This window comes from Thecamonas trahens, assembly GCF_000142905.1.
Source record: "Thecamonas trahens ATCC 50062 unplaced genomic scaffold supercont1.41, whole genome shotgun sequence".
Classification (NCBI taxonomy): Eukaryota; order Apusomonadida; family Apusomonadidae; genus Thecamonas; species Thecamonas trahens.
The window spans coordinates 274839-286558 of NW_013657639.1; the positions used below are offsets into that span (position 1 = coordinate 274839).

General features: G+C 64.0%; 3 protein-coding genes and 3 non-coding genes across 6 annotated transcripts; 2 read left to right on the forward strand and 4 right to left on the reverse strand.

Annotated features, from left to right (window-relative positions):
* Window positions 1-75: 75 nt before the first annotated feature.
* On the forward strand, window positions 76-1247 carry AMSG_08114 (uncharacterized protein; the record flags this gene model as incomplete). The annotated part of the gene is made up of 2 exons (XM_013899885.1): window positions 76-1078; window positions 1230-1247. The coding sequence occupies exons 1-2, from the start codon at window positions 119-121 to the stop codon at window positions 1245-1247; spliced, it is 978 nt and encodes a 325-aa protein (XP_013755339.1). The 5' UTR covers window positions 76-118.
* An 893-nt stretch (window positions 1248-2140) lies between these two features.
* Window positions 2141-4891, reverse strand: AMSG_12135 (uncharacterized protein; the record flags this gene model as incomplete). Its single annotated transcript, XM_013899924.1, has 3 exons — window positions 2141-2630; window positions 3199-3305; window positions 3413-4891. The coding sequence occupies 3 exons, from the start codon at window positions 4889-4891 to the stop codon at window positions 2141-2143; spliced, it is 2076 nt and encodes a 691-aa protein (XP_013755378.1).
* Window positions 3016-3094, forward strand: AMSG_20051. Its single transcript has one exon. It is a non-coding gene; the product is annotated as a tRNA-Leu (tRNA).
* Window positions 4892-5283: 392 nt separating the features above from the next.
* Window positions 5284-5362, reverse strand: AMSG_20052. The gene has a single exon. It is a non-coding gene; the product is annotated as a tRNA-Leu (tRNA).
* A 242-nt stretch (window positions 5363-5604) lies between these two features.
* Window positions 5605-5683, reverse strand: AMSG_20053. The gene has a single exon. It is a non-coding gene; the product is annotated as a tRNA-Leu (tRNA).
* A 122-nt stretch (window positions 5684-5805) lies between these two features.
* Window positions 5806-11102, reverse strand: AMSG_08117 (uncharacterized protein; the record flags this gene model as incomplete). The annotated part of the gene is made up of 4 exons (XM_013899886.1): window positions 8875-11102; window positions 7592-8059; window positions 7136-7280; window positions 5806-7039 (listed from the first exon to the last, which is right to left on the reverse strand). The coding sequence occupies exons 1-4, from the start codon at window positions 11030-11032 to the stop codon at window positions 5806-5808; spliced, it is 4005 nt and encodes a 1334-aa protein (XP_013755340.1). The 5' UTR covers window positions 11033-11102.
* Between the last annotated feature and the right edge of the window lie 618 nt (window positions 11103-11720).

Sequence of the window (11720 nt, forward strand, 5' to 3'; positions counted from 1 at the left end):
TTGGCCTGGATATGGACTGACTCGGGATGCTGTTGCGGCGAGTGGTGTGGTGGGCGATGTTGTGGTGGGGTGGTGGGGCGGTATTGTGGTGAGTGATGGGTGGACAGACAGGGACGAGATGCTCGACAAGCTGCCAGTGGAGCTGCTGCAGGTCATCGCCTTTCGTCAGAGTCATGCGCTTGCAGGGCGAGATGTTGTGGCGATGGCGATGACGTGCAAGCGTATGCATGGGGCGGTGCTGGGATCGCGGTTTGTGCGGCGGCTGGCGACGGCGATGAGCGGATATGACGCATGCATCGCGCACGGGGAGTGGGGCGGCGCGCAGCTTGCGCTGTCGCGGCTCAATCCGCAGCCAGTAGTAAGGTTCTGGCAGAAGAAGAGTCGAGTCGAGCCGGTGTTTGCGGTTGCGGGCGAGGCTGCAGACGACAGCATGTGGCAGGCGCTGGTGATCGAGCTCGCGCGGGCTCGCGCTGTTGTGGCCAGGCAGACACAAGTCGGAGCCGAGCTTGGCTCGCGGCGTGGGCTCTCGCCCAATGCCTTCTACCCGCGGCTCTCGGTGGCGGCGCTGGCGGTCGAGGCCGGGCTGATAGGCCTCGCGCTCAAGGTTCTCCCGCTCACCGATGAAGCAGGGCGCGGATGCACTCTGGTGGCGGCGGCCGGGCGTGGTGAGGCCAGTGTCGTCATGGCTGTTCTGAGAGAGTCGCCGACGCCGGGGACTGTGTACCTCGAGACAGCAATCGCGCACGCTGCGTTCAAGAACAATGTCGGCATCCTCGAGGCGCTACTGGCGCAACCAAGCGGATCGCCAAGCGGAGACAACCATCTCGCAGTGGTGGCTGCAGCGGGTGCTGGCGCTTATGACGCGGTCGAGCTCCTGCTCGCTGACGGGCGGAGCGATCCGTCTGCGCGCGGGAACCGGGCGATCTACGACGCCGCCGCCGGTGGACATGCCGACGTGGTGGCGCTGCTGCTGAGTGAAGAGCGGGTCAATCCCAACGCACGCAATCGGTGGCCGGTGTGTGCGGCGGCGGCAAACGGGCACGTCGCCGTGGTCAAGCTCCTGCTGAACGATCCGCGGGTCGATGCAAGGGTGAGGCGCGGAGAAGCGCTGCGGCTGGCCGAGGACGGTGGGCATGCAGAGGTTGTGGCGGTGTTGAGGGCATGGCTGGGCGAGTCCGCAACAGCCACTTGAGCCAGTCTGAAGGCTTGCCTGTGCAGGGACGTAACAGAAACTGGTCGAGAACTGATTGCTGCGCTTGCCGGTGAGCTTGATGCGTTTATCGGTAGGCGTTGACAGTGCACGCGGGTCGAGGAGCTGGTCGCCCGGCGCCGCAACGGACACTCGCAGCGATTGCTGCCTCTCTAGCATATGCAACAGCACAACGATATGATGTACGTGGTAATTTGGGTCTGTCAGGCTTTTCTAGGCCTGCTCCGAACCAGCATCGGCTTGGGATGCAGCGTTTGCAGCTCGAGTGCAGCGACGATCTCTGGCTGACGTCTCACCCCCGGGACACCCGCCGCTCGACTTGTCGATTGACAAAAAACGTCTTTGCCGCGGGATCAGGAACTCCACCGAGCTCTGGCCAGACGCTAGCACTAGCACTTCGGCCAGCTGGTCGTGGTCGTCGACGTTGTCGTGGCCGTGGTCATGGTCGTGGTCATGGTCGTGGTCGTGGTCGTGGTCGTGGTCGTGGTCGTGGCCGCGGCCGCGGCCGTGGGTCAACCACGGCCGCGGTAACCACATCACCGGGCAGTGTCGATAGCCTCAGGCCTCCAAGCCAAAGGGCGGGTACACGTGCACTGTGTGCCGCAAGGTGGACAACCACTGGTGCTACAACTGTCGGTACCGGTGATTGATGAGCCCTCGCTCGCCAACCGCATCTTTTTGCTTCCCCAGTTCTCTATGATGAAATCTCGCTGGGAGATGACCAGGCTGGATGTATGGCAGGCTAGGGAGGAGAAGATCTCGCTGGCGATGAGGAGGGGGGAGGGGAGGGGATGACGGAAGAGAGAGACAGATAGAGGGGACGATGAGCTGCCTTTGTGGTAACCACGCAAGCGGACAAGCGGGCAAGCGGGTAAACGGGCAAGCGGGAGATGGGCGGTGGCGAGGTGGCCGTACCACCTAGCCGTACCATCAGAAGATGGCAGCGTCAAAGTCGGACGGCTGCTTGCGCTCGCGCTCGGCCTTGCGATGCTCCTCGATGATGCGGGGCATGTCCTTCATGAGCTGAGCGATGCGAGCTTCACGAGCAGCGCGCTTGCGCTCAGCAGCACGCTGCTTGAACTTGACAGGCGCCTTGGCGGGAGCGAGGACAAACGAGTCGATGGTACCCTCGCCAGTCTGGCCAGCGAGGCGGCCAAGGGCGCCGGCGGCCATGACACGCTGGAGCCTGGCGGCCTTTGCAGCCTTTGCAGCCTTGCGACGCGAGCCACGGGTGTTGCGCCACTTGCCTGAGTCCTTGGTCAGACCGTGTCCCGTAGACATGCTCGAGGCGTTGGCCAGAGCGGCCGCGCACGTCGCCACAGTCCGCAGAGCGAAGGATGATGACGGGCCAGGACGAGGCGAGGCAGATGCGGGTGCCACAGCCGCAGCCATGGCCGCGGTCGCCATGCGGCTGGCAGCACTCCGTCCGGCTCCACTTGCAGACATAGCAAACATCGTCTCGGTCTGCTCAGTAGCTTGCCGAGAGTCGTGTGTGGCGGTGTGACGGGCGGGTGGAGGGAGGGGGGGGAGGAGGAGGAGGCGACGAGTGAGTGGTGAGGTGGTGAGGGGGTGGATACGTCAGGCCGTCCGTACATAGGCATTACTCGCTTTGCAAGTGGTGGTGCTGGGCAAGAACAAATGCATTGGTGTGGGCAACATGCTTGCGGGGAATGAGCTTCATCGGTGGGTTGTACCGTTTGCTCCTCGCGAATGGGAGAGCCGCAGGCTTGAGCGACCATTGTCTTGCCTGCAGTCCAATGTAGTCAATAAATATATTGCTAGCGCCTAGTCATACCATCAGAAAAGATACCGTGGCCGAGTGGTTAAGGCGCTGTGTTAAGGCCGCAGTTCTTCGGAGCGTGGGTTCGAGTCCCACCGGTGTCATTTTTTTTTGCTCGAGGCCGGACCCTCCATCCACCCTCTCCCCCCGACCTGTGGCTTGCGCATCGCTGGCTGTCCACATGATGCTAAACCGATGGCGTGTCAACTGCGGGTCGAGCTCGAGCGCAATGGCTGCAGCCACCCGTGAGTCGGCGAGCAGCGACTTTACCGCCGCACCTGCCTTTCGGGTGCGCCACACCGTGTCACCGGCGACCTGATCGACTCGCGGGTGAGCGAGGAGTCTCACCCCTGACATCCGGCCTGGAACACAGGCATGACAGTATACTAGCCGCGATCGTGGGCTGCAAGCCATGTTGCGACACTCTCATGGCCTGCAGCTTCGGCAAGAGCGCGCGGCGAGCGAGAGGCATTGGCGCTGGTGTCGGGATTGATATCGGCGCCGCCACGGGTCACAAGCGCCTCGACGACAGTCAGGTTGCCGGACATGGCCGCGGCCTGCAGCAGAGTCATGCCGTTAAACGGAACGTTGACATCAGCGCCGGCGGCGATGAGATAGTCGACAAGGTCCGGATGATCCAGCGCGGCGTAGACCGGGGTGATGCCGTCGGGACCCTGGCGGTTGACGTCGGCGCCGGCGGCGATAAGGAGCTTGGCAACCTCGCTGTGGTTCCTGTTGGCGGCGAGAATAAGCGGAGTCGTGCCGTCGCGCAACATAGAGTTAGCGCTGGCGCCGCTGTCGAGGAGCATTCGCACGATGTCAAGGTGGCCCTCGGCTGCGGCGCGAATGAGCGGGGTGAGGCCAGCGTCCGACGACGTGGCCACCGCAACGTCTGCGCCGCAGGCAAGGAGCCACTCGGTCATGGACGTGTCACCACGTTGGACGGCATGATGGAGGACGGTCTCGCCAAACCCGCCGCGGACGTGGATGTCGGCGCCGGCCGAGTCGACAAGCCACTTGGCGGTGTCGAGCTGGCCGGCGGCCACCGCCTGCCACAGCGGGGTAGTACCCTGCGGCGCCGGCGCAGTCACGTCATATCCGTGTGCGTCCAGCGTAGCAAGAGTGGCGACATCTCCGGCACGGGCTGCCAGCTGGGCAGCAGAGCCGCCGTCAGCAGTAGCGGCTGTCGGATCTGCCCCGGCGTGCGCAAGAAGCCAGTCGACAACGGACGCGTGTCCGGCGCCCGCAGCAAACAGCAGCGGGGTGTAGCCCGAGCTGGCGGCAGCGTCAACCGCGGCGCCTCCGTGGGTGACAAGCCACTCCACGGCTCCAACATGCCCGGCAGAGGCGGCGACCATCAGCGGTGTCGAGCCGTCGCTCGATGGCGCATCCATGTCGACGCCGAGCTTGGCCACTCGCGCGAGGACCTCGACATGCCCGCCAAGCGCCGCCAGATACGCCGCCGATGTCTCCCCTGGAGCCAGCGCGCCCACATTGGCGCCACCATGGTGCGCCAGCCAGTCAACAACCTCGGCCTCTCCGTGGAGAGCAGCAATGAGCAGCGGCGTCGTCTCGTCGCAGCAGACCTCGACATCAGCTCCGCCCTCGGCCACCATCCACTCCACAACCTCCGTGTGCCCCGCAAGCGCAGCAAGCCACAGCACCGGTCGGTCCAGCCCATCGATGGCGTTGAGATCCAGCCCGTTCTCCCTCACCATGCCCTGGATGACCGCCAGCTCGCCGTCGACCACCGCCCGCGCCAGCCGCCCCACCTTGAACTCGTCAGCAGCTGATGGCGTACTCTGCCACCGCAACAAAGGCAGCGTCAGTTGGGTCCCGCCCGGTGCCCGTGCCAGGCTTGGCCGGAGGTGGGAGAAGAGCGCGTGGCGTATGTGGTGCATCCTGCTTCCGTCGAGTGATGGAGTGGGGTGGGTGGCCCAGCTGGGGTGGGGGGAGGGGGGGGGGGGGGGGGGAGGATCGACCTTGACGCTGCCGCCACATCGTCACGCCCCGCGAGGTGTAGCATCAGCAGCCGCCAGCCGTCAACCATCTCTTCTAAACGGGTGCTCTCTTGTCTGTACACACATCAGCCCAGGTCTTCCCGAGAGATCAGTTGAAGCAAAAAAAGAACGGGTAACATTTGAACTTGTCACCTTCTCATGCCCCGCATCTCGCACCTCTTCACCACTCCATGCCTTCCCACTTTGTATTTACACTCATGCTACCACACCATCGCGTGCGCACACATTGGTACACATCATACAGAGCGAGGGTCTGGCCCTCAGCAAAAAAATGACACCGGTGGGACTCGAACCCACGCTCCGGAGAACTGCGGCCTTAACACAGCGCCTTAACCACTCGGCCACGGTATCGTTCTGATGGCAATGCACATCGGCATTCACGTCTAATCACATGTCCATCCAAGAGCCATGACAAACCCAAACATTTCTGCGGATTTGATTGCGTCACTCCCCCCCTCGCCGCGCCGCACCACTTTCACCCTTCCGTTCCCAATCACTCCGTTCCTACACCCATCACATCACACCACAGCATGCGCACAGCCAACAATGAACAAGCGGGAAGGTGGGGAGGGTCTGGCCTCGAGCAAAAAAAATGACACCGGTGGGACTCGAACCCACGCTCCGAAGAACTGCGGCCTTAACACAGCGCCTTAACCACTCGGCCACGGTATCTTTTCTGATGGAGACGCTGGCCACAAATATCATATTTATTGGCTACATTGGATTGATGAGTAGCCTGCGCAGCTATGTCCGCCGCCCCGCTCCTCAACAGCATCCCAAGCCAATGACGACGTTTACCCCCCTAGCAACGCCAACGCCACCCGCCGGCCCTCCTCAACTTCCTCTCCGCCCTCCGCTGCTTCGCTTGCGATGGCGCGCATCAATTCGCTCACCACTCCGGGCGCGTCCGTCCGCAACATCCACCCCGCCACGGTTCCGGCTACCCGGCAGACAGCCACAATGACCGCGTGCCGCACGAGCGCCGCACTCGATGCCGCCAGCCCTACAAAGAGCTCCAGCGCATCTCGCGCCATCCTCCGCACAGAGTGCAACCCGCCCGCGGCTTCTACAACAGCCCCGATTGCACTCACAAGGTGGACCACCAAGTACGACGGCGAGCTCGAGTCGACAAGGTCGAGGAGCATGGGCGCGTGCCCGTCGAACGGGCTCAACAGCCGGTAGAACACCCCACGTGCACGCTCATCATCCAGCGCTGCCACATGCGCTTGCTCCTCCTTGCCGGCCCTCTGCGCTTCTCGCGCTGCCCTCGCTCGCGATAGCGGGTGGTAGTACTTGGTCTTGGCCGCCAGCCGCGCGTCGATCACCGCGTGCGCTGCCGCTCGTGCCGCCGCCACCTCGTCACTTGCTCCAGCCCCATCTTCGCCACTAGCATTGTCCGACGCCGACGCCGACGTCGACGCCGTGTCGGTGCCCTTCTTCCGCGCTTCCGCCCGCGACCGGACCCCTTCGACCACCACCGCAAGCATCCGCGCACGTTGGGACAGCGTGTATCCCTTGCCATAAAACCCGTCTGCCAGCGCGTACAGTGCGCTGTCGCATGCCTCCGCCAGTGTCATCAATGCCGCCCCACGGAGCTCTTCGAAGCTCTCACCCTCCCCGCCGCCGTCGAGCGCTATCACGCGCTGCACAAGCCGTGCTCCCAGCTCCTCAAGCTCGGGTGGCGACGCCCGCACAAGATCTGGCAGCGCAGTCAGCGCTCCCAGCTGTGCATCTGCCTCCTCAGGTGTGTTCTTCCCGCTCTGCCGTAGCCACTCGAGCGCTTGCCTCGTGTACACAGGCTTGGCAATCCCGCTTCTCTCGCTCTTCCCACTGCCTGCAGCTCCAGCCTTGCGCATCGCCCGCCGCCGCGATGGCCCATCCACGTCGATCGAGTACGCCTCAAACTCACACGACGACGACGATGACGACGACGACGATCCGGCATGTCCCTCGCCGCTGCAGTCGTCGCCGATCACATACGCCACTGACTCTGTCGGATCTGGTGCTTCCTCTTCAGCTTCGTCCTTCCTGCCTCCTTCTCCTTCCTCCTGCGCCATCCCACCCTCATTCTCGCTTTCGTCCCAGCGCGAGCCATCCCTGCCTTGCCGCAGCCACTCTCCGTACCCCGTGGCGTCGTAAAACTCGGGCTCGAGACCAGACGTGGTGAGCGTGAGCGGTGCAGTCGGCGAGAGCACCACCGATAAGCTGTTTGCCACCACTCCGGCCAGTGCTCGGACCTCGGGCATCGGTGATCCCATGTGCGTCTGCACTCCGTCGAGCAGTGGCTCGAGGAGCTTTCCGAGCTCCACGGCCGACGCCACGGTTCCGAGTGAGAGCGCCAGCGCGAGTGCCACCCCACAATGCCGCCGTGTCGCCGCCGCGCGCCCAACGATGGAAGCGCCCACAGCTCTGCCACGCCCGGTGCCAGAACTTGGTCTCCAGCCGCGTACGCGAGCGCGGCCACTCCCCGGAGGGAGAGTGTCCCGGACGCCACCAACGAGACAACTGCCTCATCGCAGACTGCAACACTCTTCAAACTCGCCCGCGCTACCTCCAGTGGGAGCCGAACCAGGGCCGTACTCTCCACCACGCTCCCCACAAGGACGCTCGCCTCATGCGGTGAGAGCGAGGCTCCGGCAGCTCCGCCAAAGACCCGCGCCATTAGCCCAGGCTGCGGCACCATCATCGCCGCCACCTGGTCAGCATACCCGCGTCGGATCAACCGCGCCAGCACCTCGCCGTCGCACTCCTGGCTCCATCCAAGCGCCAACAGCATGCCGTACGCCTCAGGCAGCAGCGGATCCGGCACCTTGAGGCCGCGCGAGCCGGCGGCGTTGGCCACACGGTCAGCAAGGGTGACCACCGCCTCGGGCTTGCTCGCCAGTGCAGCTCCTACCACCCGCGGCGACGCAACCGCTCGCGCAAGTGCCGGAAGCACATACTCGGTGAGCACCATGTCCGGCGTCAGCGGGTCTGCAGCCGCCGAGGTAAGCGCTGTAAAGAGCGTCGCCGCGTCAGCCGGCGGTGAGCTCAGGACTCGCCGCGCTGCTTTCGCCGACGTCGTTGCCAATGATGCACCCCACATGGGGAGTATCTCACATAGCACACACTCGAGTATCTCCCGACTTGGCTCTCTGCTTGCTGTCGCCAGGAACTCACTCGCTGCTGCAAACGACATCGGTGCCGAGGACATGGTGGGCGCTACGAGTGAGGTGCGGGGGGGAAGGAGCTCTGATCACAGAATGGCCGAATGGATGGGTGTCTCACAGAGGAGGGGGGGGGGGGGTATGCGGAGATGATGTCGATTGAGATGGAAGGGAGAGAGGGGGCGGGGAAGGTAGGATGTGATGAGCATGGTGCCGTTTGGGGGAGAGGGAGAGGGACGGGGAAAAGGGGGGGGGGGGGAGGGGGGGAGCTAGATCAGAAGCATGATGGGGTGAAAGTGCCGGACAAACAAATGCTACACAGTCGGTAAGGAGAGTGAGAAGGGATGGGCTCGAGGAGTATGATCATGAGTTGGCTTTGTCAGTTGCTTTGTTGCACTGGCTGCATATTCCTCAACTAAGATTCGATGCTGGTCTCCAGATCAGGGGCACTCGCCTGCCGTGAGCGGAGCAGTCCGCGCAGTCGCGCACCTGGCCGCTGCGTATCCGGCTCGACAGCCGGAGGTGACGAGGACCGTGCGAGTTTCCGCGACGGCGACACTCGCAAGAGCGAGCCGCTTGGCGCCACTTTGCGCGACGAGCCGGCCCGGCTGATGGGTGAGCGCACAGAGGATGTTGATCCTGCCCGCGAGCGCGGCGCCCTGGTCGACACCACACGCCGCAGCGGCGACTGGTCTCTAGCAGGAGATGACGCGATACGCTTGAGTGCCTGCGGCGAGTGCGTCCGCTGCCGACGGAGCCCAATTGCCGACCTCGACGATGCCACTCGCGTAGGTGTCGCTGCAGAGCCAACGTATCGCAGTGCGGAGCTGGGGGTCGAAGCATTGAGGCTTCCTGCCGACGTCATCTTGCGGAGTGCCATCCCACTTCGCGCGCGTCGCCTTGAGCTCCTTTCCGACGACTCAAAGCCCGGCTCACCCGTTTCGATCGATGTTGCTGTCTCCTCATCGTCAAGCTGACGGATGACCATAGAGTCTGCGGTATTGAAGCCGTCACTAGCGATCAGCCGCTCGGTTTGCAGCGCCTGCAGCGCATCCTGCAGCGTAGCTGGGCCGACCCGCTCGAGACCACGAAGCTCAAGTTCGGCAAAGGCGGCGATGCGAGCCTCCAGCCCCGGCACCACCACCTGAGAAAGCTGGTAGGTGTCGATCTGCTCACCACTGCTCTCGTTCTTGGCGCTCCCTTCCAGCTCGCTCTCGGCGCGGTACTCGCCGAGTGAGCCGGTGGTGAAGCCAAGGTCTGCCGCTGCTGCGGCCGCAGCCGCATCCACCACCACTTGGCCACCAGTTCCGCAGTCGCCGATCCGCTGCGCGTCGATCATCGTTGGCCCGGTGTAGACAAACCGCTGCGTCCGCTCTTCAAATGCTCGCGCCGGACTGCACACGTGGATGCCCATCCGAACGCGCAGGCCGCGGAAGACCCCGTCGACCGTCGGCACCTTCTTATCGGCCAGGATGCCCGCCGGCCACTCCAAATCGTAGAGCGCAATCTGAATGGCAACAGCTGCAGCAACGGCATCCGCCGCCTCATCAAAGGCCACCACAAACGAGTCGCCTTCGGTTCGAATGATGTATCCGTTGTGAGCGTCGAGTTTGGCGCGGAACGCGGTGTTGTGGTCGTCGATCGCGGTCACCATCTCTTCCGGATACGCCTCCCATAGATACGTCGAGCTCTGCACGTCGGTGATCATGACCGCAATTGTGCCCGACGGCGCCTCGGCCGCAGCAGCTTGAGCCTTCTCTTCGATGTACACCTTGGAGAACCGCCGCCGACGTCGCCAGTACATAAACCCGAGGCCAGCAATGATGAGCACAAGCAAGCCCGACGACGATGCTGCGACAATCGGCATGGCGGACCCAACCGCCGCCGTGCTCGACTGCGCGCGACAGGTGCTAGCGCCGCCGCACACACCGCAGCTGTCGTACTCGAGACCCGAATTGGAGATTGAGTCGCAGCCGGCGCAGGTTGTTCCGTTGCCGCGGCAGACACCACAAACATCAAGCAAGGACTCGCCACCAAAGCACACGCCACAAGAGTCCATAGCCCTGTTCCCGCCCAAACACACACCACATTCGTCACGATTAGCGTTATTGCCAAAGCACACGCCGCACGAGTCGAGATCGCGGCCGCCGCCGAAGCAAACGTCACATACGTCGACAAAAGTACTCGGCGCGAGTCCGGTTGTGCCGCCGACGCAAAACCCGCAAGCGTTGAGGAACGCGTCGCCACCGCACACGCCGGCGCAATCGTAGGCTGCCGTTGAGCTGATGCCGGCGTTACAAGTGGCAATGCACGCGTTCGTCCCGTTGCACACGCCGCAGAGGTCGACCACCGAGCCGAGGCCATCGCATCCGAGGCAGGTCGAGCCGTCGCCGCCGCAGATGCCACAAGAGTCGGGAACAAGGCCGCCGATGCAGCCCTCACAGCGGTCAAAGCACACATCACAATCATCGAGGTGCATCAGTGGCGTCCGGCCGGTGGTCCCGTTGACGCACACGCCGCACTCGTCAACGTAAGCGCTCCCGTTGCATACGCCGGCACAGTCGAAAACAACCGGGACCGGCGAGAGCGGATCGCACGAGTCGTAGCACGTCCCGACCGCTGTCCCACCGCACACGCCACACGCATCATAGTGGCCGCCGCCGAGAGGGATTGGCATCCCGTCGCAGCCGAGGCACGAGCTCCCATCGCCATCGCACACTCCGCACACGTCGCGGACCTTGTTCGAGTGTGGCACGCCATCGCAGCCGGCACACGTCGAGTTGTCGCCCCACTGAATGCCACAGGCATCGAGGCACGCGTTGTCACCAAAGCACACGCCGCAGGCGTCAAGCGCCGAGTCGTCGCCGAAGCACATTCCACAAACATCGCGATCCGACTCAGGCACGTGGCTCGTACCTGGACCAGAGCACACGCCGCAACTGTCGATAAAGGCTGGATCAGGACACGGTCCGACTGGCGGCGGCGGTGGCGGCGGCGCTGCGTTTGAAGGCGACGGAGGAGTCGGCGGCGGTGGCGGCGGTGAAGGTGGTGACGGTGGCGGAGGCGATGATGGGACCGCAAAGCATGAGCCCGGAAGAGCAGTGGCGTTGGCGTACCCGATGGCGCACTGCGTGCACGTTGCCGGTGTTCCTGTGCACTCGGCGCACGACACCTCGCAAGGGCCGCATACATCGTATGTAAAGCCAGCGGCACTGACGCTGAAGAGTCCATGGCCGGTTTGACATGCAGTGCACGGCCCGGAAAACGAGAGCACGACGTCCCGAGGTCGTCCGGCGCGGTGCAGTTGGCAGCGATGTCACAGGCGGGGCCGGTCCATCCGGGGTAGCACGAGGTGCACGGCGCGTTGCCGCCACTATTCGGACGAGCGCATGGCGCAATGCCGTGGAAACACTGATCGCGCGTGTCACACCCGTTGGCCAAGCCTGATGACGAACCGCCGATGCCGCAGATGACGTTGACCGAGCACGCCGGTGAGGTGTTGCCGCATACCACCGAATCAGTGGTGGCGACGTCACCTCTGCTGATGTGTAGCGCACCCGATC